The 24,323-nt window shown below is 51.4% G+C and overlaps 9 protein-coding genes across 9 annotated transcripts, besides 4 other annotated features; 5 read left to right on the top strand and 4 right to left on the bottom strand.

The window, feature by feature from the left end:
- Positions 1-62: 62 nt before the first annotated feature.
- ACLA_029360 (glycoside hydrolase family 16 protein) lies at positions 63-1,280 on the top strand (the record flags this gene model as incomplete). Its single annotated transcript, XM_001269633.1, has 3 exons — positions 63-424; positions 521-944; positions 1,023-1,280. The coding sequence occupies 3 exons, from the start codon at positions 63-65 to the stop codon at positions 1,278-1,280; spliced, it is 1,044 nt and encodes a 347-aa protein (XP_001269634.1).
- A 158-nt stretch (positions 1,281-1,438) lies between these two features.
- Positions 1,439-1,470: a microsatellite.
- A 121-nt stretch (positions 1,471-1,591) lies between these two features.
- ACLA_029350 (putative capsular associated protein) lies at positions 1,592-4,999 on the bottom strand (the record flags this gene model as incomplete). Its single annotated transcript, XM_001269632.1, has 6 exons — positions 1,592-3,164; positions 3,226-3,656; positions 3,706-3,855; positions 3,934-4,353; positions 4,424-4,793; positions 4,956-4,999. The coding sequence occupies 6 exons, from the start codon at positions 4,997-4,999 to the stop codon at positions 1,592-1,594; spliced, it is 2,988 nt and encodes a 995-aa protein (XP_001269633.1).
- Positions 5,000-7,110: 2,111 nt separating this feature from the next.
- Positions 7,111-10,400, top strand: ACLA_029340 (ribosome biosynthesis protein KRE33; the record flags this gene model as incomplete). The annotated part of the gene is made up of 2 exons (XM_001269631.1): positions 7,111-10,109; positions 10,193-10,400. The coding sequence occupies 2 exons, from the start codon at positions 7,111-7,113 to the stop codon at positions 10,398-10,400; spliced, it is 3,207 nt and encodes a 1,068-aa protein (XP_001269632.1).
- A 262-nt stretch (positions 10,401-10,662) lies between these two features.
- Positions 10,663-12,219, bottom strand: ACLA_029330 (putative disulfide isomerase; the record flags this gene model as incomplete). The annotated part of the gene is made up of 3 exons (XM_001269630.1): positions 10,663-11,938; positions 11,994-12,001; positions 12,067-12,219. 3 exons carry the CDS (start codon positions 12,217-12,219, stop codon positions 10,663-10,665), a joined length of 1,437 nt encoding a protein of 478 aa, XP_001269631.1.
- Positions 12,220-12,670: 451 nt separating this feature from the next.
- Positions 12,671-14,215, top strand: ACLA_029320 (F-box protein; the record flags this gene model as incomplete). The annotated part of the gene is made up of 1 exon (XM_001269629.1): positions 12,671-14,215. One exon carries the CDS (start codon positions 12,671-12,673, stop codon positions 14,213-14,215), a length of 1,545 nt encoding a protein of 514 aa, XP_001269630.1.
- Positions 14,216-14,718: 503 nt separating this feature from the next.
- ACLA_029310 (40S ribosomal protein eS19) lies at positions 14,719-15,687 on the top strand (the record flags this gene model as incomplete). The annotated part of the gene is made up of 3 exons (XM_001269628.1): positions 14,719-14,748; positions 15,204-15,328; positions 15,396-15,687. The coding sequence occupies 3 exons, from the start codon at positions 14,719-14,721 to the stop codon at positions 15,685-15,687; spliced, it is 447 nt and encodes a 148-aa protein (XP_001269629.1).
- A 296-nt stretch (positions 15,688-15,983) lies between these two features.
- On the bottom strand, positions 15,984-16,882 carry ACLA_029300 (uncharacterized protein; the record flags this gene model as incomplete). The annotated part of the gene is made up of 3 exons (XM_001269627.1): positions 15,984-16,101; positions 16,474-16,585; positions 16,702-16,882. 3 exons carry the CDS (start codon positions 16,880-16,882, stop codon positions 15,984-15,986), a joined length of 411 nt encoding a protein of 136 aa, XP_001269628.1.
- Positions 16,883-17,222: 340 nt separating this feature from the next.
- Positions 17,223-19,138, bottom strand: ACLA_029290 (CAIB/BAIF family enzyme; the record flags this gene model as incomplete). The annotated part of the gene is made up of 4 exons (XM_001269626.1): positions 17,223-17,771; positions 17,835-18,335; positions 18,397-18,695; positions 18,760-19,138. 4 exons carry the CDS (start codon positions 19,136-19,138, stop codon positions 17,223-17,225), a joined length of 1,728 nt encoding a protein of 575 aa, XP_001269627.1.
- A 2,430-nt stretch (positions 19,139-21,568) lies between these two features.
- Positions 21,569-21,597: a microsatellite.
- Positions 21,598-22,214: 617 nt separating this feature from the next.
- Positions 22,215-22,244: a microsatellite.
- Positions 22,228-22,265: a microsatellite.
- Positions 22,266-23,125: 860 nt separating this feature from the next.
- Positions 23,126-24,253, top strand: ACLA_029280 (uncharacterized protein; the record flags this gene model as incomplete). Its single annotated transcript, XM_001269625.1, has 1 exon — positions 23,126-24,253. The coding sequence occupies one exon, from the start codon at positions 23,126-23,128 to the stop codon at positions 24,251-24,253; it is 1,128 nt and encodes a 375-aa protein (XP_001269626.1).
- Between the last annotated feature and the right edge of the window lie 70 nt (positions 24,254-24,323).

Below are 24,323 nucleotides of genomic sequence, written 5' to 3'. Positions count from 1 at the left end.
GTCTACACTTCGGAGTACCACTGGTCTGCTACGCAAGAAGAAGCGCAAAGCAACGGCTCAAAATGCACGTCTGGTCCACCCTTCTTCCTGTCCTCGGTCTTGGCCTCTCAGCCCAGCAGGCTCTGGCTGCCTACGTCCTCCAGGATGACTATGCGACTACCGCCTCGTTCTTCAATCAGTTCTCTTTCTGGACCGGCGAGGACCCGACCCACGGCTTCGTCAACTACGTCGACCGTGCTACTGCGCAGAACGCCGGCCTGATTGCCGCGGATAATGGAGTCTACCTCGGTGTTGACTACACCAACACTGCCCCGGCTGGCCGGCAGAGCGTGCGTCTCACTAGCACTAAGAGCTACACGCACGGCCTTGTCATCATTGATCTGGCCCACATGCCAGCCAGCATCTGCGGAGCCTGGCCTGCCTTGTACGTCGCATTCGCTTCCCCTTTCCCTTTCCCTTCCTCCCTTTCCCTTCAGACCTCGCACACATCAACCACCAGACCCAAGCTGACTCCCCAAAGCTGGATGGTCGGCCCCGACTGGCCCAACCACGGCGAAATCGACATCATCGAGGGCGTCAACGACCAAACCAACAACGCAATGACCCTGCACACCGCCGACGGCTGCTCCATCGCCCACTCCGGCTTCTCCGGCACCCTGCAGACCTCGAACTGCTTCATCAAAGCCCCCGGCCAGCCTGCCAACACCGGCTGCGGCATCGCTGCCTCCGCCCCAAACACCTACGGCACGCCCTTTAACGCCGGCGGCGGCGGCGTCTACGCCACCGAATGGACCTCCTCCGCCATCAGCGTCTGGTTCTTCCCGCGCACCGGGATCCCCGCAGACATCGCGGGCGGGTATCCCGACCCGAGCTCGTGGGGCCTGCCCCAGGCGCGGTTTGCGGGAGATTGCAACATCGACTCGCACTTCAGTGGGCTGCAGATTGTACCCTTCCCCCCCCCCCCCCTTTTCTTTCTTTCCCTTGTTGGCCCTGGCCGAAGCTAAAATAGTATTCGTGTGTAGGTCTTCGACACCACCTTCTGCGGCGACTGGGCCGGCGCCGTCTGGGGTTCTGGCGCGTGCGCCGCAAAGGCCGGCACGTGCAATGACTATGTCGCGAACAACCCTCGCGATTTCCAAGAGGCGTACTGGAGAGTCAACTCGTTGAAGGTGTACCAGGATGCTGCTGGCGCGTATGGCGGCAATACGACCGCCCAGGCGCGGGCGAGGGGGCATAAACATGCGTCGCAGCACAAGCACAAGCACAACCACGGTCATTAGATGGCGGTTTGAATCTGACTTGTGCAGCCGCATGGAGGGTTGGGTGAAGTGATTTTGACTTTGAGATGTTTATGGCTTGATGATCGATATACCTTTTTTTCATAATGGATACCGGACGAAGAGATGTACATGTGTCCATTGCTGTATTTATTTTGTTTTATATATTATATATATATATATATGTATATATTTTTTCAATTATTTGTGGTACTAAGATAGTTGTGGTAGATAGCCTGGCATTATATGTACACACTGGCTGGAGGCGCACATAAAAGGGCAATCATGAAAAGAAATCTAAATGGCATGAATCATCATAGTTTAAATCCCAGCGTGTCTCTCTGGTCATCGGTCAATCGGCCCCATTCGAGAAGCAGACGGAAGAAGTAGATCTCCATGTCTTCCTTCCGGAGGGCTGCTTCGGCCCACTGGCGTCCTTGTTTGGCAATCCACTCGCCTCGCAGGTCATGTCCCTCCATTACAGTCTTGCGCTGGCCGTCAGCGTGTCCTATGACTGGCACGTCGACGCCCGCAAAATAGGCAAGGGTGCTCCACACTCCGTGAAGACGGATGTCGACGGGGACGTAATGCAGCCACGGGGTGACGCGCGAATCGAACCACTGTCGAAACAAGCCCGTCTTGAAGGGGAGGCTATGGCTCTGCAGGAATGGGAGAAACCGTCCGCTGAAGCCCGCACCGTCCAGGTCAAACAGATACCGATACTGCCAGTGGCTTTGGAAGTCGACCTTCGACGTCATGCCCAGCTCCTTCTTTTGCGCATTGCAATCCATGCCGCACCGGACGATAGGGTCTGCAATGTGCACGGTGGTGTTCAATCCGAGGTACTTTGAGGGCGATGAGCCATCCATAATTCGATACTGAAAGGTCTCATTGCCTCTGTCAATAGGTAGCAACACCGACACATGGTTCAGAGTGTTGTTGTTGATGAGATGTGCAAAGCGTTGACGAGGTATTCCCTTCCATTCTCCCGCACGACTGGCGCCTTCTGACGTACTGCCGATCCAGAATAATGTGTTATCCTTCTCGAGGTAGTTCGGGTCGGGATGCTTTTCGGACGGATCATACTTGACTTTATCCACATAGTTCCACGGGCTAGGGAACAAAATGTCGTTGAATCCAGACACCTTGCTTTGGCTAAAAACAGGCGTCAATTCTTGAGCAACCTTAAATGATGCGGGTGAGATAAAAAAGCCATGAAGTGAACCAAGATCGGGCTGGTGGCATATGTCGGTCATGCTGTTCCAATCCAAAGGAAATTGACCCATCGAATGAGGCCGAATGCAACTCAAGCAGATGTGGCGGCGGTCCCAGATTCGCTGAGATCGAGCTTTTGACGAGGGTGGACAAAGAACGCTGACGTAACGATCGAATATTCGTCGAAAAGAGCTATCCGTAAAGACGGTCGTGGTGGTCTGGTCTGCAGGCTCAATAGCAGCCCATTGCGAATCACGGTCTACCGACCATTCGCTGGCAAGCGAATTATCGGAAGCTAGGCGATGCGATTTCGCTTGGTTGCTCATGACGGAGGTCATTTCCCATGGTACTGCCACGCGCGGCTCGTCGTTCAGATTGAATGCGAGATCCATGTCGGGAAGATGTTGAGCAAAATTCTCAATCATCTTGGCAGCACCCTGGACCATCCACGCGTGGGTGGGTTTAATCCCCTCCTGGACTCTGGCGGTGCCATTCCGGATTGAGATTGCGCCAATGTCATTGAATGGATTAGTAGCCAACTCATGCGTTAATTCGCGAATCCTTCCGGGTGAAAATGCTCGAAATGGGAGGAGATCCGCATGAATTTGATCAAAATCATCGATAACCACGGATGATCTGCTCGCAGCATAATCGTACCATTTATCGAAGCCTCTGGAACGCAGTCAGTGAACTGAATTAAACGTACAGTCATAAAACAGATGGGCGGGCTCACGGTGGAGGATGTTGTTTATATCTTTTTCGGTAGTTTGCGACAGCATCAGCGATGCTGTTGCTGCTTTTCGCTTGGGATAGCCATGTGTCATGTTGCGGTCTAGCCAGATGGATGAGCAGGCTAATAGAGTGGAGGTTGGCCTCCGCTGGTTGATTGGCAACTAGAATAAGGCCAATGCCAAATAACACCGAGAAGGATGTCCGCATCACGATATTGGCGCCATACAGGAATGAAGGCTCTTCCTCAGATGCCATCCGACTACAAAGAAACAGCATGCCTCCCAAGTATGTAGCGAAGAGTGAAAAGAAGGCATGGGAAGGGAAAATCAACGGGAATGGCTCCTGCCCGTTAAATAAGGTGGAAGACAATGAGAAGCAACCAAAAACAAACCCAGCTAATATAGTAACACCAATCACTCCATAGAAGGGAATCTAAAATTGTTCAGCAAAATCCAGGCAGAAAGAGGGTCGCGTGGCTAACCATCTGAGAAGCGGCAATCACAAGAAGTGTAACCAGGAGACCTTGGTTGAATGCACTTCGTAGATAATGAGCGTCGACGAATCCATTACTTTGACCCCTGGATCTAATTGCAAGTATAATGGCTATCAGAGTCCAAAATGCAGTGACTCCCTATTGATATTCATGGTCAGATCGCACAACTCTGCGGCTGTCCGCGACCAGACAATCGGAAAACATTGTGACACTTACAAGAAAGGCATAGCCCCAAGCGACCAACGGATGTCTTCTTCTGCCTTCTCGAGGCCGAGCAGCATCCCCAAATAGCTCGCCAATAGCGATCAGGACCAGCGTGTCAAGGACGACACTGAAAATCCTAACGAAACGTAATTGCAAATACTGGCCAGACGTAATTGGGCAGATGTAAGTTGATTGTATGCCTTCCTGAAATTCTGTTGCGAGATATCCACCGATCATAAGGAAGGCAGCTGATATAACGTATCGTATGTGACTCTGACAAAGAAAGCCATAGAGACGCCTGACGGCCGTCATAAATTTTCGAATGCGCGCATTAGAAGAGAGATCTGTATCTTCGTCCTGCCGTTGTGGAGCTGGTCGTGAACGCTGGTTTCGCCAATAGTCATAGATCGAGACGAGAAAAGGAATGGCATACTAAGTGAAACAAGGCATGTGATCAATAGGATATCGATAGGGCCGTTGCTTCTCTTCGACACCCACTTACTGTGTATCCAGCTGGTGCGCATTCGATCTTCACGGTGACTTGACGGTATAATTCAACCCGAACACACGCAAGCAACGAGACGATGCCAATGTTGATCCACCATGCTCGACGGCTTGAATTGATGGCAAGAGACTCGCCAGTGAAACTGCTCGACGAGGGAGGTATCTCCGCAAGTGTTGCGTCAATGCGCTCAGCGAGAGGGATAGCGGAATATTTGTGCGTCGCGAGCGATATCCTTGGAGCAGATGAGCTGAACCTGCTAAGAAGCAAGAGAGATATCCCGGAGAGGAGGCAGGCGAAGATTAGAGAATGGAGGGGCTGGTCTTTAAAGAGCTTTTGTGAGCACCACTTGTTCGTAACGTATGCGCCTCTTCTTTTTTTTTTTTCATATCTTTTGCTACACTGGCAGGCTAGACTCACCAAAAACAAAAGTCGTATTATAAGAAGTTGTGAGAAACATGCAACTCAGAAGAAAACCCCTATCGAAGCCGGTCAGCTCAAGACGATTTATTGGGCATTGATGTCTACTTACCCCACTGAGGCTTTGAGCCCGGTCTCAGCGGAAAGCCGTATCATTATGAAGGAATGTTATGTTAGTATCTTCAAGGACCACTATGAAGCCATTGCTAATTCATGTCATGTCGCAGTAAAACTCTTTGCGACTGTATGTAGACAAGATTGATTGAGTCGAGGAGGATATGGCGATCTTGGCGACCGGGGGTACCGAAAAATGAAAGGATAAGAACAAGTCGTATGGCCAGGACGACATGCGACGGACAGGCGATAAGAATACTTAATAAAAGCGCGGGAAAGCCAAGGGGGGGACAGGGCCAGGCGCGTCGCAAAGTGTAACCGTGAGATTCTGCAGTACCCTTCAAGCAGGGCAAAGGGGGAAAGGCAGTGGAGAAGGCTTGAGAACCCCTGGTAGAAGCATCGATAGCGACCAGATAACCGTTGGAATTGATAGTATCGAGCACGTAGGTCGTAGTTTTTAGCAGTTGGACCTGGCAGGATTGCGTCAACGAGTGCACTAATCTGCTAGTGTCCTAGCAGTAGCATTAATCTTCTGGACCCGTGGGGCGGGCTGTGTGGGACAGAGCTTTTTGGGTCCTTTTTGGCTGGTGAGAAATTGGCAGAACCAAGACTTGAAGCGATGTCGAAACAGGGCATGACAGGCGGGGACTCGATAATCATTGAGAAAATATAAACAGTCCTCCTTGTATCGCTGGGAGGATTAGAGTAAGTAACAGAGACTTGATGATTTCCAGAGCCATCAGCTGCAATATGAAGAGGCTCTGATGATAATTAGAGGGAAAAAAAAAAAGTTATCAGCGAAGATCATACTGTCAGTTGCTACCGCCTGCTATTAACATTTACCGCCCAGGGGCCAGGCAGGCACGTGCTTAGAGCTTAGTCTTAATTTCACACTAATCCTAAATAAGACAGTCTAACTAGATCCAGCAAGATGCAATGGACCCTCCACTGTTAATCCTCTTTCAAGCTAGGACACTTTATCTCTTTATATATTATCCTATGGAATCCACATAAGCAGTGGAATGCTCTATACAGGCTGCCACAACAGGTGTCCCATATTTGCAAACAGGCTATACTGTCAGCTATTTTGGTTACAGTGCGGTAGACAGCAAGGGACATACTCCAACCATGTTGAGCACAAGGCGTGTTCGGGGTCAATCACCACTGGATCAGCGTGAGGTATAAGAGAATTCACGAGGAAATATGGCGGCAACAACACCCAATAGTTTGGGAAAGCATCAGTTTGAGTGAAGATGGCATCACTAAGTCTTCCTTCGCGTTCTTCCTCTCCTCATCACCTCGTCCTACCTTACTTTCACGATCGCCGAGGACCTCTACTTCAAGCCCTACCTAGAGCCCTCGGTTGTCGGAGCTGCCGATCACCTTCTCCCATCCTATATCACCGTGTGGTACAACCGGGGCATGGTTCTCATCTTCACCATATACCCATTAACCTGGTGCACGGCCATTGCGAATCTGTCCGTGGCCCATCTGTGGCGTACCAGTATCGCAGCCTTCGTCTTGTATCTCCTCGGACTCCTCTTCAGCATCGCGCACATGCTCTGGGGACCTCAAGCAATGAATCTCCTAAACTCAATTAAGAAGCAAGACAGCTCACAATACATCCCCTATGAGGATGGGCTACTGCTGATTTAATTTCCAAGTTGGGTCTGATGAGGCGCTGCTTTTAACTCAGAAAGGCTCAGTGCTGCTTTTGTCACAGCACTAGCTTAAAAGAGGATTAGTGGCGGAGGGTCCATTGTACCTTGCCATATCTAGTTAGGCACGAGATATTCTGTCTTATTTAGGAATAGCTTGGTTTCAAGACCAAGCTCGGAGCACGTGCCTGGCTCCCTGGGCGGTAAATGTTAACGGCAGGCGGTAGCAGCTGACAGTATAATCTTCGCTGATAGCATTTTTTTTCCCTCTAATCAGTCGAGGGTGAAAATACAGTGGAAGTCGCTGCCCATTAAGTCCAATCTTTCCAAGTCTTCTCTGTCTTCTCACGGGCTAGAGACTTGTTTTATTAACACACTTTCGGTAAAATCTCGCACCGACCGAGCTTTTCTACGGGTTGTCAGAGATCGTGGGAGTCGACAAAACTTCGCTGCTCCTTCGCGAGCATTGTCCTTCAACAAAGACAGACGATTAAGATGCCACGCAAGGCCATTGATTCGCGCATTCCTGCGCTCATCCGAAATGGTGTCCAGGAGAAAAAGCGAAGCTTCTTCGTCGTCGTCGGCGATCGCGCCAAGGATGTCATTGTGAACCTGCACTGGCTCATGTCCAGCGTCGACGTGAAGCAGAACAAGTCCGTCCTGTGGGCGTACAAAAAGGACCTTCTCGGGTTCACCAGTCACCGGAAGAAGCGTGAGGCTAAAATCAAGAAGGAAATCAAGCGAGGTATCCGGGAACCGAATCAAGAAGACGCCTTCGAACTCTTCGTGACCCTCAACCAAATCAGATATGTGTACTATAAAGAGACGGAAAAGATTCTCGGTAACACATACGGCATGTGTATCCTTCAGGACTTCGAGGCCATCACGCCAAACCTACTAGCGCGCACCATCGAAACTGTCGAAGGAGGTGGTATGGTCATCCTCTTGTTGAAGGGCATGAGCAGTCTCAAGCAGCTCTACACGCTCTCCATGGACATTCACTCGAGATACCGAACCGAAGCACACGACGATGTGGTAGCCCGTTTCAATGAAAGATTCATTCTCTCGCTGGGCAGCTGTGATTCGTGTCTGGTGCTCGATGATGAAATGAATGTCTTGCCGATATCTGGCGGAAAGAACGTGAAGCCCCTCCCGCCTCCGGAGTCTCTCGATGAAACCCTTTCAGGTCCGAAGAAGGAGCTGAAAGAAATTAAGGATAGCCTCGCAGATACCCAGCCTGTAGGGTCCTTGATTAGTTTGGCTCGGACTGTTGATCAGGCGAAAGCGCTCTTGACCTTCGTCGATGTGATCGCTGAGAAGACGCTCCGCAGCACTGTGACGCTGACGGCTGCAAGAGGACGAGGAAAGTCCGCAGCTCTTGGTGTGGCCATCGCGGCCGCGGTCGCCCATGGTTACAGTAATATTTTCATCACGTCACCCAGCCCCGAGAACTTGAAGACGCTATTCGAGTTCATCTTCAAGGGTTTCGATGCGTTGGGATACCTCGATCACGTGGACTACACTATTCTGCAATCCACCAACCCCGACTTCAACAAGGCCATCGTGAGAGTCAACATTCACCGCCAGCACCGCCAAACGATCCAGTACATCCAACCCCAGGATGCCCATGTCCTTGGACAGGCGGAGCTTCTGGTCATTGATGAAGCCGCAGCGATTCCCCTCCCTCTAGTGCGCAAGCTGATGGGCCCTTATCTGGTGTTCATGGCTTCCACCATCAACGGTTATGAAGGAACAGGTCGATCCCTGTCATTGAAGCTGATCCAGCAGCTCCGCGAGCAGTCACGAGGAGGCATCAAGACCGCAGGTCAGGACGATACTGATATCGCTGACCGCGCGACTGGTAAAGCCGCCAAAGGCGCAGAGAAGAATCTGGGTGGACGCTCGCTCAGAGAAATAACCTTGTCTGAGCCTATCCGTTACGCCCCTGGGGATTCCGTGGAGAAGTGGCTGAACAAGGTCCTGTGTCTCGACGCAACACTTCCGAAATCTAGAATGAACACCCAAGGCTGCCCCCACCCATCCCAATGCCAACTCCTGCAGGTCAACCGGGATACATTGTTTTCGTTCCACCCTGTCTCTGAAAAGTTCCTGCAGCAGATGATGGCCCTTTACGTTGCCAGTCACTACAAGAACACCCCCAACGATCTCCAGCTGATGAGCGATGCGCCTGCGCATCAACTTTTCGTGCTTGTTCCCCCCATCGATGAAGAAGCCACCAAGCTGCCTGAGCCTTTGTGCGTAGTCCAGGTCGCACTGGAAGGGCGCATCAGCAGACAAAGTGTTCTCAACAGCTTGAGTCGAGGCCAACGAGCTGGTGGTGACTTGATCCCGTGGCTGGTTAGCCAACAGTACCAGGATGAGGACTTCGCTGGTCTCTCCGGTGCTAGAGTTGTCCGCATCGCGACCAACCCAGAGTACCTGAGCATGGGATACGGATCTCGCGCCTTGGAGCTGCTGGTCGATTTCTACGAGGGCAAATTTACAGATTTGTCTGAAAACATCCCTAATGCGCAGGAGGAGATGGTCAGGGTCACTGACGAGGAGCTTGCTAATTCTTCTCTTCTGGATGATAATATCCATGTCCGCGATATTCGTTCCATGCCACCACTCTTTGGCAAGCTCTCTGAACGTCGTCCGGACGCCCTGGACTACGTCGGTGTCAGCTACGGTCTGACCCCCTCCCTCCATAAGTTCTGGAAGCGCTCGTCCTTTGTTCCCGTCTACCTGCGCCAGACGCCTAACGATTTGACCGGCGAACACTCCTGCGTGATGCTGCGCACTCTGGCCAGTGCGTCCAGCGACTCCAGCTGGCTCGGTGCCTTCTCTCGCGACTTCCACAAGCGATTCCTGGCGCTTTTGTCCTACCAGTTCCGAGACTTCCCCTCGGTCCTCTCCCTCAGCATCTGCGAGTCCGCCAACGCCGGCGCCAAACTCGATACGTCCTTCACCCCCTCTCTGCTCGCAAAAGGCGACCTCGACGCGGCCTTCTCCCCCTTCGACCTTAAGCGTCTCGACAGCTACGCCAACAACCTTCTTGACTATCATGTCATCCTCGACATGGTCCCCATCGTCGCGGAGTACTATTTCTCCGGCCGCCTCAGCGGCAAGGTCAACCTTTCCGGCGTCCAACAGTCCATCCTGCTCGCCATCGGCTTGCAGCGCAAGAACCTCGACGATGTCGAGAAGGAGCTGAGCCTTCCCTCCTCGCAGCTTCTGGCCATGTTCTTGAAGATTGTCCGCAAGGTGTCGACGCACTTCCGTGGCCTCGTCGAGGGCGCTGTCGCAGAGACGCTGCCCACCGAGAAGGTGCCTGTCATGCAGTCCTCCGTCGAGGCACACGATGAGGTCGTCGACGACCGCTTCAAGCCGCTGGAGACGGGACTCGAGGAAGAGCTCCGCGAGGGTGGACAGAAAATCGACGCTGAGCTGAGAGAAAAGCAGAGGGCTCTGATCGACGCACTGCCTCTCGACAAGTGAGTGGAAACTCCCGCCCCTCCATCTTCCCCTGCAAGCAACATACCCAGTGAATGAACAATAACTGATTTCTAGCCTCCAGATACGAGATCGATAATGGCTCTGCCGCCTGGGAGGACGCGGAGAAGCAGATCCGGGCCGGAGGAGCCGCAACTGTGAGCATCAAGTCTTCGAAGGGCGGTAAGCGCAAGAAGGGAGAGAGCGCGCGGGAAATCTTCGACCAGGAGATTGACTCCAAGAGACAGAAGATCATCAAGAAGGGGACGGAGGGAAAGAAGGCAAGGGCTTGAACTCCGTACTGAGAGATATCCTTGTCTTTTGCATGATGGGGGTGGTGTTCTGGATTCTTCTTCCTGGGGTTGCAATATTTCTGTATATATGGTCCTTGTATATCCGAGAAAAAAGTTTGAATAGACATGAGATTAGTTCCCAAGTTCCAACGCCTTTACTCTCGGACTATTAATGACAAATGCTCATAGTAGTATTCACCTATTCATATTCCTATCTCGATCTTAATTTACAAAACGGCCACGCCATCTCTTGCCTGCAGATTTACAATTCATCATGATCGGATGTCTCCTTCTCAGCCTGCTTCTCAGCCTCCTTCTGTTCGACCACAATGCCCTCAGGCAACTTGCTCTTCGAACCCTCTCCCAGTCGAATAGCATCGATCCATGCTTCCATTGCGGCAGGCCCAAAGTCCTGAGTTTCCGAGGCATCGTAGCGCCTCCACCAGCCCCTGCGCGCATTCACAGCAACGACCTCAATCGAGGTCTGGTCCTCGGGTAATCCAAGCCCAGCACGCAGAGCCTTAGCGCCGCTGTTCATGGCTGGCACAGCGTAGAAGGGGAAGAGCTTGCTCTTGCGCAGCGCGTGCTTGTGTGCGACCTCGGACAGACTAAGAAGCGCATCTTTCGCGGAGCTGGGGATCTCGGCGTTGGGTTCGCTGGGTTCGGGGAAAAGAGCGAGGACGCAGGTGCCAGACTTGGGGGTCAGGCAGGCAGTCTCCAGCGCCTCTACGGTGGGGAGTGCGGCGATGGGTGGTGCTGCGATTGGTACCTGCGCGGGCTTGGATTCCGTCGCGTCATCCGAGACGACCTTGGGATCGGGGGATTCAGTGGGCTTCAGGTTCTCTGCTTCATCGTCGAGCACAGTCGACGTTTTGGCGGGTTTGGCCGATTTGTTCGACTTCGTAGGTTTGGCTTTTGGTGTGGCAGGGGCAGGGTCCAGGTTGGGGGCAGCCGCTTGGCTAAGGAACTCGACGATGGCTTGCTTCTTGAGGTCGCCGCTGTATTTGATGGGCTCTTTGCCACCTCCAGGAACCAAGACCAGAGTGGGAAACTGTGTGACGCCGAACTTCTCCACCGCGGCGGCCTCCTTGTTGCGAATCTGACCGACCTGAATCGAGCCGAGGAACTCGATAGCCACGGCTTTGATAAGAGCGCTGATTGTACCCTTCTCAGTGAACAGAATTGCCCGAGGCTTGTCTTCGTCCTTCGAAAGCCATTGATCCAGATCCTTGTCCGTGGCCTTCTTTACATGGTTTGGGATCTTGTCCACAACTGCATCGACGATCGCCTTGGCGCTTCTAGCTCCCTGATAGTCCTCCACCCTGGGTTTGCCGGGCTTCTTCGAAGGCGTGATAATCTTGAGTGTGGGGAATCCTTGTACGCCCATACGACCACACAGGGGTTTGTTCGCATCCTCATCGCAGTTTACAGCGGCAACCTTGGCCAGCCCCTCCAGGTTCTTGGCGGCTTTCTCGTATGCAGGCTTAAGGCTCTGGCAGTGGCCACACCACGGGGCATAGAATCTGAAAGAGGCGCAACTCTCGTCTTAGAAGCCGTCAAGGGACTATGCAGATTGCGGGGGAGAAAGCTTACTCTACGATCTGAGAGGACGGTTAGCTGATCCGACAAGACCTCCCATTTTTGATGTAATGCAAGAGGGTCTTACCGATGTGTAGTTAGAACTAGCAATGAGCTGGTCATAGTTCTTCTGAGTGACCTGCAGTACAGGTGACTTTTTAGTATACAGTCCATCCGCGTTGACAGGCAAAGCTGTCAGAAGGGATGCAACAAGAAGAAGTGCAGAGCTTGGCTGCATCATGTTGAAGAAGGGATGTCAGTGTCCTGGGCTAGGGATATTTAGTAGTAAGTCAATGTAGCAATGTACATAGCAGACCAAAATCAGGTCCGTCAGCAAGGGCAAGAGCAGTATATGAGCTGTTTGTTTGGGATGTTGAAGCAAGGTGTCCTGAAGCTCTTGGCATGCGACGGGGATAAGCAGCAGTAACCTCCGCTGAGATGCAAACCATGCAAATCCTCTTATCACTCTTATCGGCTTCCCCAGACTCCTCCTACTACGCTGCTTGTGCTACCCTTACTACTACGACCGACTACGACTACAGCAGACCAGCAGCGCATTCGACAATCACCAGCCTCTATCTAGCTCAGATGCCTATTTTGAGGTCAGCTGGCAGTGAGCCTAGTATGTTCTTAGGTGACTCAGGTTGCAACTTGTTATCTGGTTTCCCCCAGTCAATAGCATACTCCCAACCATGGCGGATTCTACAATCACGCGACAATGCCACCAGCGGGGCCGAGTGATGGGGCTGCCATCTATGCCACTGGAAATATTCTGGATGGTTCTGAAGTACCTCGACCCTGTCGATATTGTTCGATCTCGTCGAGTATCACGGTGCTGGAAAGAGGCGTTCACGAACCCAGAGTATTTGGTTCGACTCATGACCGAATTGTTTCCACAAGCTCAAGAGGTTCGCGAATTAGAATCGAGCAAGCCCTTGAAGGGTTTAGTCTCAAATGTTCTTGATGACCAACACTGGCGCAAGCTGTTCGACAAGGTTGCCTCTCGGTATAATTATCTACATCGCGGGAAACCAAAGTCGGTGCAGAAGCTCAAGCTGTGCGAGGACTTTGGTATATCCGGAGAAAGAGAGTGGTTCCAGGTTCAGCCTTGGGACAACCATGCCAGTCACCTCATGCAACGCGTTGATCGTGTCTACCCGGAGACCTTCTGGACGTATGAGGATGGTTTGCTGGTCTATCCGAGCGCAGATTATGCCTCGCTGGTTCTTCTAGATGTTGAGGCTGATAAGAAGACGATGGTGCCATTCTTGATCATTGGCAAGGTCATCAGGAGGATTCGTTTACAGCGACGAGTTCTAGTGGTGGAATGGGCGGAACCGAAGGCCTTCCACTGGCTGAACGACAGCGATGGGGTTCATCGGCATTTTGCCTCGTCGTTCGATGTGGTCAAGGGTCCTGATGGGTGGAATGTCACATTCCGCAATGAATGGAAGATCATGTTTCTCGGGCATCCGCTGAGTGAACGAGACCGATTTTACTCCACGCACAGCAAAACACATTATGTGATCTACATCTGGCAACCAAATCGCAGCTTATACACTGCCGACGAAGACGCTCCGATAGAGTCCTTGTTTGTCTGGGATATCTCCAAGCCATCGCCCTATAGGCCCTCTCTAGATCCAGCCGGACGTCAACGGGATGATGAATTGGGCCAAAGTCCCTCTATCGTCTCGCGCTTTGGATTCCGCGAACTTGGTTTCTTTTCTGTGAGGCAACGAGGAATACCGGGAATACATGGCTTAGAAATTACCGAGGATGATCAGTCCATTGAGATCATCGAGAATCTATGCACGGGGCCGCTAGACCGCCTCGTTGGACCGGCAGAGTGGACATCTCAGGTTCAAATCACGAGTATCCCCTTGATTGGCGACGGACCCTGCTGGAGGCGAGACGTTGATTATGTTCTTCCTCCTTACCGCGGAAGCAGCGGGCTCCAAACGGAGCCTCTCAGTTTGCTGTGCGATAAGTTCTGGTACACAGCCATCTCTGAGGCATATGATACAGCGCCGCAGGTAGGATTTGCGTTGCACCTATCTCCCTTTGGCTGGCCCTTTGACTACAAAACCTACTTGAGCGTCCAAACACCGTCCTCCCGGGTCGTCTTGAAGCCGGACGACGCAAATGAGTTAGCTGGAAAGGGCAAGATTTGTGGGAATGAAAAATTCGTGTTAGGTGAGAATGGCAACCGCGAGCTTGTCATTTGGAGATTTGATTGATGTGAATATGATCTTGAGAAGAAGAAGAAATCGTCGGCAAATGGAGCGTTCAGGGTGCAATGCAATTACTCTCGCATCCGGGTCTGTTGAGCAGACTAGGTTTCCTCCACTCATCAATAGGAAGCTGTCGTCCCATGACTTTTCAATTAGAAAGAATTTGAATAGTACTACTCTGTACTAGACTTGCACTTACAATGGTGGTAGTCTGGTTATTGTATGGTAGTGCCAAGTCCTAGCCGCTGATTGGCTAGTGCCTTAGTGCCTGAGGCAACGGGCGACTGTAGGTGGTTAGGGTACGGCTAGTCCCGAACAGGCTAAGCGAAGGCGCCCGCACAGAACGGGCCCTGCGAGAGGCGGTTCTCTCTGTGTGTGTGTGTGCGAATTTTCGAGGTTTGACCTGATCCCGACTCCCTCCAACGACGACAACGACACCCATCCGCTCTCACGCCCCCGGCTTCCTCTTCAACTCCCACCGTTCACCTTCGAGGTTATAAGTCGCAAAAATGGGTGGTGTCACCGTTCGCGATGTGGACGTAAGTTTGTCCTGTTCTGCTTCAGTTCATACCCTGCAATCTGCGACATCTTGTCTCTCTCTTGGCAGATGGGAGAGGCCGCTCTGGATGATTGGCAATGGGAAGAGGAGGAGATTTAAGAAAGCAGCCTGCATGAAGTGAGGAAGGGGATACATCTCGATGAACGACTCGTTTGCGCGTTGGGATCTACGACATTTACGCCGGCTAAAGGGCAAGGAAGGTTCTGGGACTCAGACAACGGTCGGAGGATTCGAAAACCACACGGGTTGCATTCGACTACGTGGGGAAAAAAATGTACTCGACGGGAATAAATGGAAGAAGAAAAAGAAGAACGACGCGTCTGCAGGGAAGACCATTGCCAATCATCCAGGAGGGACAAGCCTCGACGAGAAAGACATGCACACGCACACATGTGAAGGGCCAGATCCGGTGCTAACGAGATTTTTCACCTACAGGCGCAGAAGTTCATTGCTGCTTACTCTGCCTTCCTGAAGCGTCAGGGCAAGCTCCCCATCCCCGGATGGGTTGACACTGTCAAGACTTCTTGCTCCAACGAGCTCCCTCCCCAGGACGCTGACTGGTACGATAAACTCAGAAAAGAAACAAACAAATCGAAAAAGAAAAATCCCCTCTAATGACGATCACAGGTACTACGTCCGCGCCGCTGCTGTCGCCCGTCACATCTACATGCGCAAGACCGTCGGTGTTGGCCGCCTGCGCAAGGTCCACGGCTCCGTCAAGAACCGCGGTTCCCGCCCCAACCACCACGTCGATGCCTCCGGCTCCGTCGACCGCAAGGTCATCCAGTCTCTCGAGAAGATCGGTGTCCTTGAGTACGATGAGGACAAGGGCGGCCGCCGCATCACCCAGTCCGGCCAGCGTGATCTTGACCGGATCGCCAAGACCACCGTTGACGAGGAGGAGGAGGACGAGGAGTAAATTTAGTTTCTCCTACTAAAATAATAAAAAAGTCCCTGATGTCTTCACCTTGAACCTCTGGTCTTTTTTGTCCTTTCTTCATCCTGTCTAAAACACAGTTCTTCCTCCCTGTTTTGATCGGGGGCGAAAGGGGAAAGAAATCTGGGTGGGCTTTGAGTTGACACCGGTCAAGTTTTACATACAAGTCGGGCTAACGTGGATGAGTTGGATTGATACACTATGTGGGATTCAGCGGGAGAGGAAATGAAACTTTTTTTTTACCCTTTTTTTAAAAACCTTCCCTTCACACCAACCATCTACTCTTGTCTATATTCGCTATCATGATCGTGACCAAATGGAGCCACGCGGAGAGTACCCTCCTCGGGTGTTGTGTTATCAGGACGAAACGTTTCATGCCGAGACAGATGAAGACATCTGCGTCTACAGACTATACTCCCAATGTACATCGCATCCGCCCTCTCTCCGAAAACCGAGCTATCCACCGCTGCTTCACATCCCATACATACATACACCGTAGCCCCTACCACAATAATCCCTCCCTTCTTCCCCGACTGCGCAGCAGTATCCTACACAATACTCTAATATTAGCCTGCCGTCACCAAGCCCAGACCCCAAGAAAGAAAGCAAGAGCCCCAAACCCCCCCCCCCCCTCCCCAAAAAAAAAGACCTACCAGATAAACCTGATACAACTTCATCCTTAACTCCTCCCCCTCCGCCTCACCAAACACCACTCTCCCTCCCCAGGGCACCTCAACCTCCCTCCCCGGATCCGACCTCAACACATACTTCACCGTGCCATACAGCATAAGCTCCCGCGGTCCCCCGAAGAAGATCTTGCTTGGCGCGTGCTTCCGCGCCGCAACGTGCGTCCAGAGCCCGTGGCGCAAGGCGCGGATCTCTGTTTATTCGCTGTGCATTAGCATTGCGCCCCGCATCAAAGCATATAGAGAGATCTATATTCCTCCCCCGATGCGTGAAAAAGGTTGGGACTAGGGACTGGGGACGCAAACTCACCGTCCGCTCCGGTGGCGACCTTCGGGCCCATGATGAGGGTTGCGTCGTCCGTGAAGCTGGCGACGTATTTGTCGTGCCAGGCTTCTGTGTCGCTGGTTTGGTAGAAGGATTCCATGAAGGAGATCATGGGCTGGGCATTGGGGGGGAGGAGAGTGGGGTCGGTGGTGATTTGGTAGGTCATTTCTTCTCCTTTGCTTATTGGGTTGGGGACGGTGAGGGGTGTTATTTTATTAAGGTGTATTGGGGGTTTGTATAGTGAGGTTCTGATATGTTGGTTGTGAATATGTATAGGATGGGTTGGACTATCTACTAGTTAGTATACTGATGTCAGTGGTAGTATGCGAGGGCTGTAGAGAGCTTCGGGCCGATGGCTCGTTGTTCGTATCCGATTTCCGATGTGAAGGGTCGGACATGTGGAGAATCAGGAATGGATGGTGGGAATATGGTATGTAAGCAGATAGTAGAGACTGCCGATGATCAAATGATATTGATGGTGCAAAGTATGTACAGATGTAAACCACTCAAGCCTTCTTGTGGTCCTCCTCGGGTAGGTTGAAATCCTCCCAGCTGGCGCGGTCCGCGCCATTGGGTCGACTGGCTCGAACAAAACTGTTGTCTACGCCGTCAATCTCCGCGATGGGTCGAACAACCTCGATGTCGGCGTTGTACGCCTTGGAGAACCACTTCTCGGTGAGCGCCTCCTGTGCAGATTCGCTATCTGGGGCCACATAGAGATGTGGGAACCGCGAGTGCATGATCTTCAGGACTGTCGAGGAAATGCGATCTACGCTGTCACAGTGACGCAGCTTGAAGAACTCTGCAGGTTGGGCTGCCCGCATCTTCTCCTGAACAGCGTCCGAGTATTTGCCCACGGCGAAGAGCAAGAGGTCATAGTGCATCAACGAAGCCATGCCATGGTAGGAACCGCCAGTCTTGGCTCTGTGATAGAGACCAGTGAGTGCGGCAACAGCAGCCATGCAACCTGTGCCGTAATCGGAAATAGGGAAGGGAGGGACCACTGGGGTGGACAGGCCCATAAATTGCCCTTGGGCCCATGCAACACCAGTCACCTAGAAAAGAGAAAGAAGAGTTAGTCGCTTGCCCAGAAGTCACCTTGTAAAAGCATTACTCACACAGTCTGCAATCTGCTGCCAGCCTGGCCGGCCAGCCCATTCTCCTTCATAGCCAAAGCAGTTCTCGTTCACGTAAACAATACCCTTGCCACGTTTCTCTGCCAAGAGGGCCATAGCGTCAGGTCCGTAACCGAGCTTCTCCAATGCACCGGGACGGTAACCATCAATAATGACGTCCGCGTCCGCAACAAGTACTTCGAATTGACGGCGTCCTTCCTCAGTCTTCAGGTCCAGATCCGCAGCGTGCTTGCCCATATTACCATCAACTTGGAAGAAGGGAACGTCGGAAAGATTGGGGCTAGTGATCTTTAGAATATCTGCGCCATATTCGGCCAAAATGCGCGTGACTGTTGGGCCCGCAATGATACGGCAGAGCTCCAAGACTTTGACTCCTTCAAGGACCCTTTTACTTCCACTGCGGCTAGCAGGGAAGGGAGTCGGGGGTAGGTCACTTCTGAGACGCTTCACCTTCCATGGGGGCTCCTGCACGTTAAGTTTGCCCTATGATCCGATTAGCTAAACGTTCCTGGAAAAGAACGCAGCCTTCGGCTGCGAAACGTACATGTGGAGTGTTGATAAAGTCTTCGTATTTGAAGGCCGTGACACCAGCCTGTCTCCTCTCCCTATTCATCTCCTCCAGCTCCGCAGCGCTGTATTTCTGCACATGGCTCTCGATGACCTTGATGACCTCCTCGTAATCCGTCAGGTCGGGCCGTTGGCCTTCCAGGCCAATCATGTTGAGGGTTGTGGTAGCCTCAAGCGAGCCATGAATATGAAAGAATTCACCCTCGTTCTTAGTTTTGTAGAGATTGGCGGACATCCGACGATAGCCATCGGATTGCGCCGCGAGCAGATCGGTGTCTGACAGATAATTTGGAAGCTGAGAACAGTGCGTGTGATCTCTTCAAATGCAATATCAACTCACCCTTGATCTTCGACTTGACGGCCAGGTCCAACTTGGAGAGTCCATCCACCTTGGCCATGTAAGCCTGGCATCCGAAAGCCGTCGCCTTTTCCAGATTGATCTTGACATTCCGATTCTGTTGCGATTCGCCATATCTCAGATCCGCAATTGCGCCTGCTACGGCGCCTTCGATACCCTTCAATGCGGCCAAAGTCTCTGTCTCCTTGAACGGAATCGGGTAGTAGATCTCGTCGTGGGAGGATGAAAACGACACAGCATCTTTGTGCTCCGCGATCTGGGGCGGCAGGCTGAGTCGTTCGGCTTGGTCACAGAGATACGAAAAGATTCGGCCTGCCTCTTGGACAGGTGAGTATCTCTTCCCGGTCTCTGTATGCGTCATGATCTCTTCGATTCGTACCCAAGCCAGGTGCAAAGCTCTGCGAAAGAGAGAAAAGGATGTGAGGGGTAAGCTGGGTACGCGCTGCAAGTGTTGTACGTTCTAATATAATGGCGTCTCTACAAAAGCAAAAGCAAGTTTCGAAAGGTCAATAGTCTTCAATATAAGGACTACATCCAGAACAATTTATTTCGGCAAAGACACGCGAGGTGGAAGATGATGCGGGAAGCATACTATGCGCATGTCCGGTTCAATTCCGAGATATCGCCCGTCGGGTGGACGCAAGTGATTCTGCACTGCAAACAATTTCAGTATAATCATGATTGGAAAGACTTATGGGACAACGAATCATGGCTGAGATTTGCGAGACGAAAATCTCCATCCGAAAGCAATGCGAGATGATGTTTTGATCGGATGTGAAGATTTTAGAGGCGATAAGATCGGAAGAGCCCTGATTATGTCAGCTGCGGATGGTGTCACGAGTTATTGACCTGGTCTACAGTGTATACGGATGTTGACTGGAACATCCAGGAGATGCCGGTCAGCGAAGTTATAGAGTATTCTCTTATTGCTGGAAGATAAGAGTTGAAGATACATAAAAATCAGTATAGGCATGAGAAAGGATTTTATGTTCCTTGCTAGTGGATATGCAGTCCTTGAACTCAAGAAGTGCAAACTCTATCGTTCAATGGCTCAGTGCTCCCGCCACATTGTTCGACACCTTAAGAATAGTGATAGTCTCTAGTGTTCAAGATGCGGTGACTCGAGTTGCAATAAATAGATATCAAAGATGATGGGTTTCATCTCAGTCACCTTCTTCGAGGGGCGCAAATGAAATCAGAATGCAGAATCGGTGAGAACTATTGATACTAGCATCTCAGTATGCATATCGGGTGTGTCATTTCAAACTGGTCCATCTGGCTTGTTCCGTATGTAATGAGAATACGCTTACAGGGAGCGTCCCTGAATACTTCCAGTTTCATACTCCGTACTCCCACTGAAGAAGTGAATACCTATATACTACAGTTACTACTGTCTACTAGATCTGAGTCTCCACAGTCAAGAAAAGATCTCACAATGTTGCGTCATCCCGTTGTTGATCTGCCAAGTATACTGAAATCAAACAATTTCCAAGACAATCCGAAATACTCCGTAGACTCGAGGGATATCCGCCGAGGTCCAGAGTATCTATCCTAGTCTTACTTTGTTAAGATAGGTATACGTAGGCAAAGTCGATGCATGTTAAACGTGATCATACCGAATGATTTCGATCTGATGGGATGGACTCAGCATGTCACTGCACTGTCAGAGTACTTTGATAATCATTTGAGTGGCATTGAACATTGATAATTGATTAGATAGACAGTCCCCACGTTCAACATGTATCCATCCCTCCACATCGCAACGGCATTGCTACTACGGGTAGAGTAGACATTCAATTCACTGCTCGCTTATTATTATTGAGAGCCTGGTTAGTGGTTAGGAATTAGTAAGGGCAACAGCCACCCTGACCAACAGGAAAAAGCCACTGTGAGCACAGACTTCTTTTTTTGGATTAAGTCGATGAATTTCCCTGGGCATCATCAGGGGGAGGTAGTCTAGTCCGTCAAGTGTCAACTTTGCATAATGCTTCCAGCAAGTTCGATGCATTTAAATGTACACTCTTGCACTGCTGACGTCCTGTGGGATCGACTGGTTGGCCTGATGAATGAAAGCAACCTCGCGAACAGTCACAACACTGGTTATTAGATAGATATCGATATAGATAGTTTATCTAGTATGAGTATCTACTGCTTGACCATTGCGGGGTTCAAGTTCAACCAGGACAATGCGCCGAATCCCAACCCCCACTGTCTGGACTCCGGAGTATCCACGGCACCCTCATTCCCAGATGCGCGACTTAAGGATAAATACCCTCCATTCATGGCATGATGGCACAAGCCTACGAGGACTACCTTACGCGACCATGACCCGCTGCTTATCCGGAAGCATACCTGATTAGGGTATTGGACTAGTTATTTGTGGGTTAATATTATTGTTAGACAGCGGATGTAGATGGAGCATGATATAATAGATAGAATATAGATATCTACCTGCAGTGGCGGACTCTGCTCCCGGCCAGAGACTCTAAGTGCAATACATTGGGAATGCATGATCACCAATGATCATGACATTCAGCACAATATACCTATAGGAGGGTGACAAGCGCAGCCAGTCATCAGCAGGAGAAATGCATGTGCTGAGTCGAAGATCCCACGTGCCCTAATCAAGGATGCTTATCGCCTCGTCTTGACTGCCTGACCACATCTGAGCCGTGGGGAGGATGGCAAGTGGCAACATTACGCCTGGTACTGTTAAGTGCAGACAGATGCACGGGCACGAGGCATCGTTCTTGATATGCCTGTCGATCCTTGAGAGGTACGGGACTGTACCTTTTTTTTTTTTTTTTTTTTTTCTGTTTTACTTCTCGCTCCCCATGGCCAGCCCCGCGGATCATACTACTACTTCCCAGCTGTGAGGGTTTACCGGTGTGTTTCCATGTAGTATTGTAGTCATCGGAGTACATCATCGTCGATGACATTGGAAGTTCCTTCCTTTTGCTGACTCTTACTGAAACTGTCCACCGAGTAGTACATGCAGGAATGAGGCCCGAGAAGGACTCCGTGCGGAGATACCAAGGTCCCTCTGACTTTGTACTATGTGGGAAGTCCCTTGGACTTCCTTGATTTACTACTTCCCTCTAAGTATATTGCTATGACGCCAATGTTTGCCTGCTTCAATACAGTTGATACAATCTGCATCTACCCCTTCCAAATCATATCTCGCTATCTTATTGTGATATTGGGAAATTGTGGGACAATAATCCAGCCCTAAAGTACATTGGGTACTATATAGGTACCAGCATATAACCAGATTCCCGCAGGCAGGTAAGGTATGGAAATTGATACTGTAAGTGTAATGATGCCGTAGCCCACAATGGCCCCGGAACCTCCCGGCGCTGTCACCGAAGCGGGCCCTAAGAGGTGACAGCCAATAACCAGGACCACGCGCCCCTATCATTGGCATGGGCCTGCTTTCATCCGTATGGATTCGTATGGATCCGTATGGAGACTGTATGGAGACCGTATGGGGCATTACCTCAGTTTCTACTTTCTAGGTTACTGCCCGCTTGTTGAAGGATTGTCGTGGATCACCCCCCCAAGGCAGATAGACAAGATACCACCGAGTATAACTATAGATAGACAGATGAATAGAATTAAAAACATGATTAATCCCTCACTTCATGAAGAACATCTTTCTTCAAATCGAGACTCCCAATCGTCATCTATTCGTCTAATAGTCCAAGGGTCTAATCGAACCTTTTTATTACATTATTTTTACCATAATACGCGACTCCTTTCCCCCGCGTGAGCTGACACTGTTGAACTCCCGGGTATGCTTCACTGCACCTGCTTATAGTTCTCCCTTCTGTCCCTTGTCACGCATACTTACCTACCTCTTATCCCCCTCTTCCTCTCTTTCTCTCTCTCTTCCTTATCTTTCATCTCTCCTTCATCCCAAGAGCAAGTCATCCCATCTCCGCTTGGTTAAGAATTCTTCCGTTGTCTGGACGGTCGCGTGTCTCCCAAATCCATTATCCGCGCGTCGTAATCGCATCTTATCTCCCTTACTTCCTCCTACTATACTCAGCCCCAGCTGGACTGCTGTGTCTGCATCTTCACTTTGAACTTCATATCACATCTGTCTTCTACTGTGACGTGAGTAATTTCCCCTTCCTGTTCCTCTCTTTGTCGTCTTTCTGTGTTTTTTTTTTTCGGTTCATTTCTGGCTTTATGGCACCCTATTTGCGACTTGCCCCTTTAGTCATCCCCTTTCCATTGTTCTCGTATCTGCGACGATCTATGGTTGGCGGCCTCCTGACTCATGTGATAAATAGAAGTCCATACTTGAGCATCCTCCTCCTTCTGTCAACAATCCCATCCTACAATCATGGCTCCTCAGACCGCTACATCCAGCATCGCCATGGCCTTGGCTGGCAAGACCGCCTCTGTTGATATTCCCAAGCCCCGTTCTGGCTTTTCCTCCGCTGGACGTGGCTCGCTTCGTCCAGGCCATCCTGCCATGCTGCCCACGCCCCCCAACTCCATTTCTCCGACTCTCCCTCCGCAGACTTTCAAGCAACGAGCGGTTGCCCTTCCAGGGTCTCCTCCGCTCGCCACATCGCATGAGGAGTCTGACCTTGACTTGGGCGATGCCATTGGTGGCCAGACCCAGTCGGCCATTGCGGCGCACGGCTTGGATACTGTCGGCGAGATTACACCGGGCATGCTGGCCAAGTATCACCTGCCAGAGATCATGCTCAACCAGGGTCCTCTGGCCATCCGTCATGTTATGGCGTACCTGACCACTTCGGTGCCCGGTTTCTCGCGCATCCCCCCTGCTAAGGCGCGTAGAATCGTCGTGGCAGCGCTCGAGGGGCGCGGAAACGACAGTGGCGGACAGGATGGCGATGTCATCTTCGAGAAAGTCGGATGGGGTCGCTGGGATGCGCGACGTCGTGGCGAGCCGTTGCGAAGCGCCTCGCATCTGGCTGTCTCGCCCCCTGCCAGCTTCTCGAATTCTTTCTCTCAACGAGGCATGATGATTCCGACGAGACGAGATTCTCACCCTTACGGAAGCAGCATGACTGGCGATTCTGCTGTGTTCTCGTATACGGAGCGGGAGTATGGCGGACATGGTGATCTCAGCATGCTGGAACACGAAGCAGACAAGATGTCCCTCGACGGGGAGGAGCGTGAATATTGTTCCTCCTCGGAGGCTCCTGATGATGAGATTCCGGATGGGGATTGGAATGAGGAAGACATCACCGACGAGGAAGACTGGGCACAGATAGGTGCCGCAGCACTCCGCGCGCGGTCTTTGAATGGGACCGGAGGCTTTGTGAATGGACCGTCGCCTCTCTTGCGAGGTGGCGGGCCTGCTCCTTCCTCGCTGGCGAAATCCGCACCACGGCACATCCCCATTCAACAGCTCGGGTTTTCTGTGCCTGATGGTATGGTCGGCGATAGAGAGGAACGTGCCGCAGTCGAAGCATTGTTACGACTTGGATCTCGATGATATTTTCTATTTTTTATGTTTATTTTTTGGGTCGGCGTTGGCGAGAGGCACGGTTTCGATCACCGATTTA

Source organism: Aspergillus clavatus, genomic scaffold, assembly GCF_000002715.2.
Source record: "Aspergillus clavatus NRRL 1 1099423829805 genomic scaffold, whole genome shotgun sequence".
Taxonomy (NCBI): domain Eukaryota; kingdom Fungi; phylum Ascomycota; class Eurotiomycetes; order Eurotiales; family Aspergillaceae; genus Aspergillus; species Aspergillus clavatus.
The sequence above is the reverse complement of the archived record's forward strand: the minus strand, read 5'-3'. Positions and strand labels throughout refer to the sequence as shown.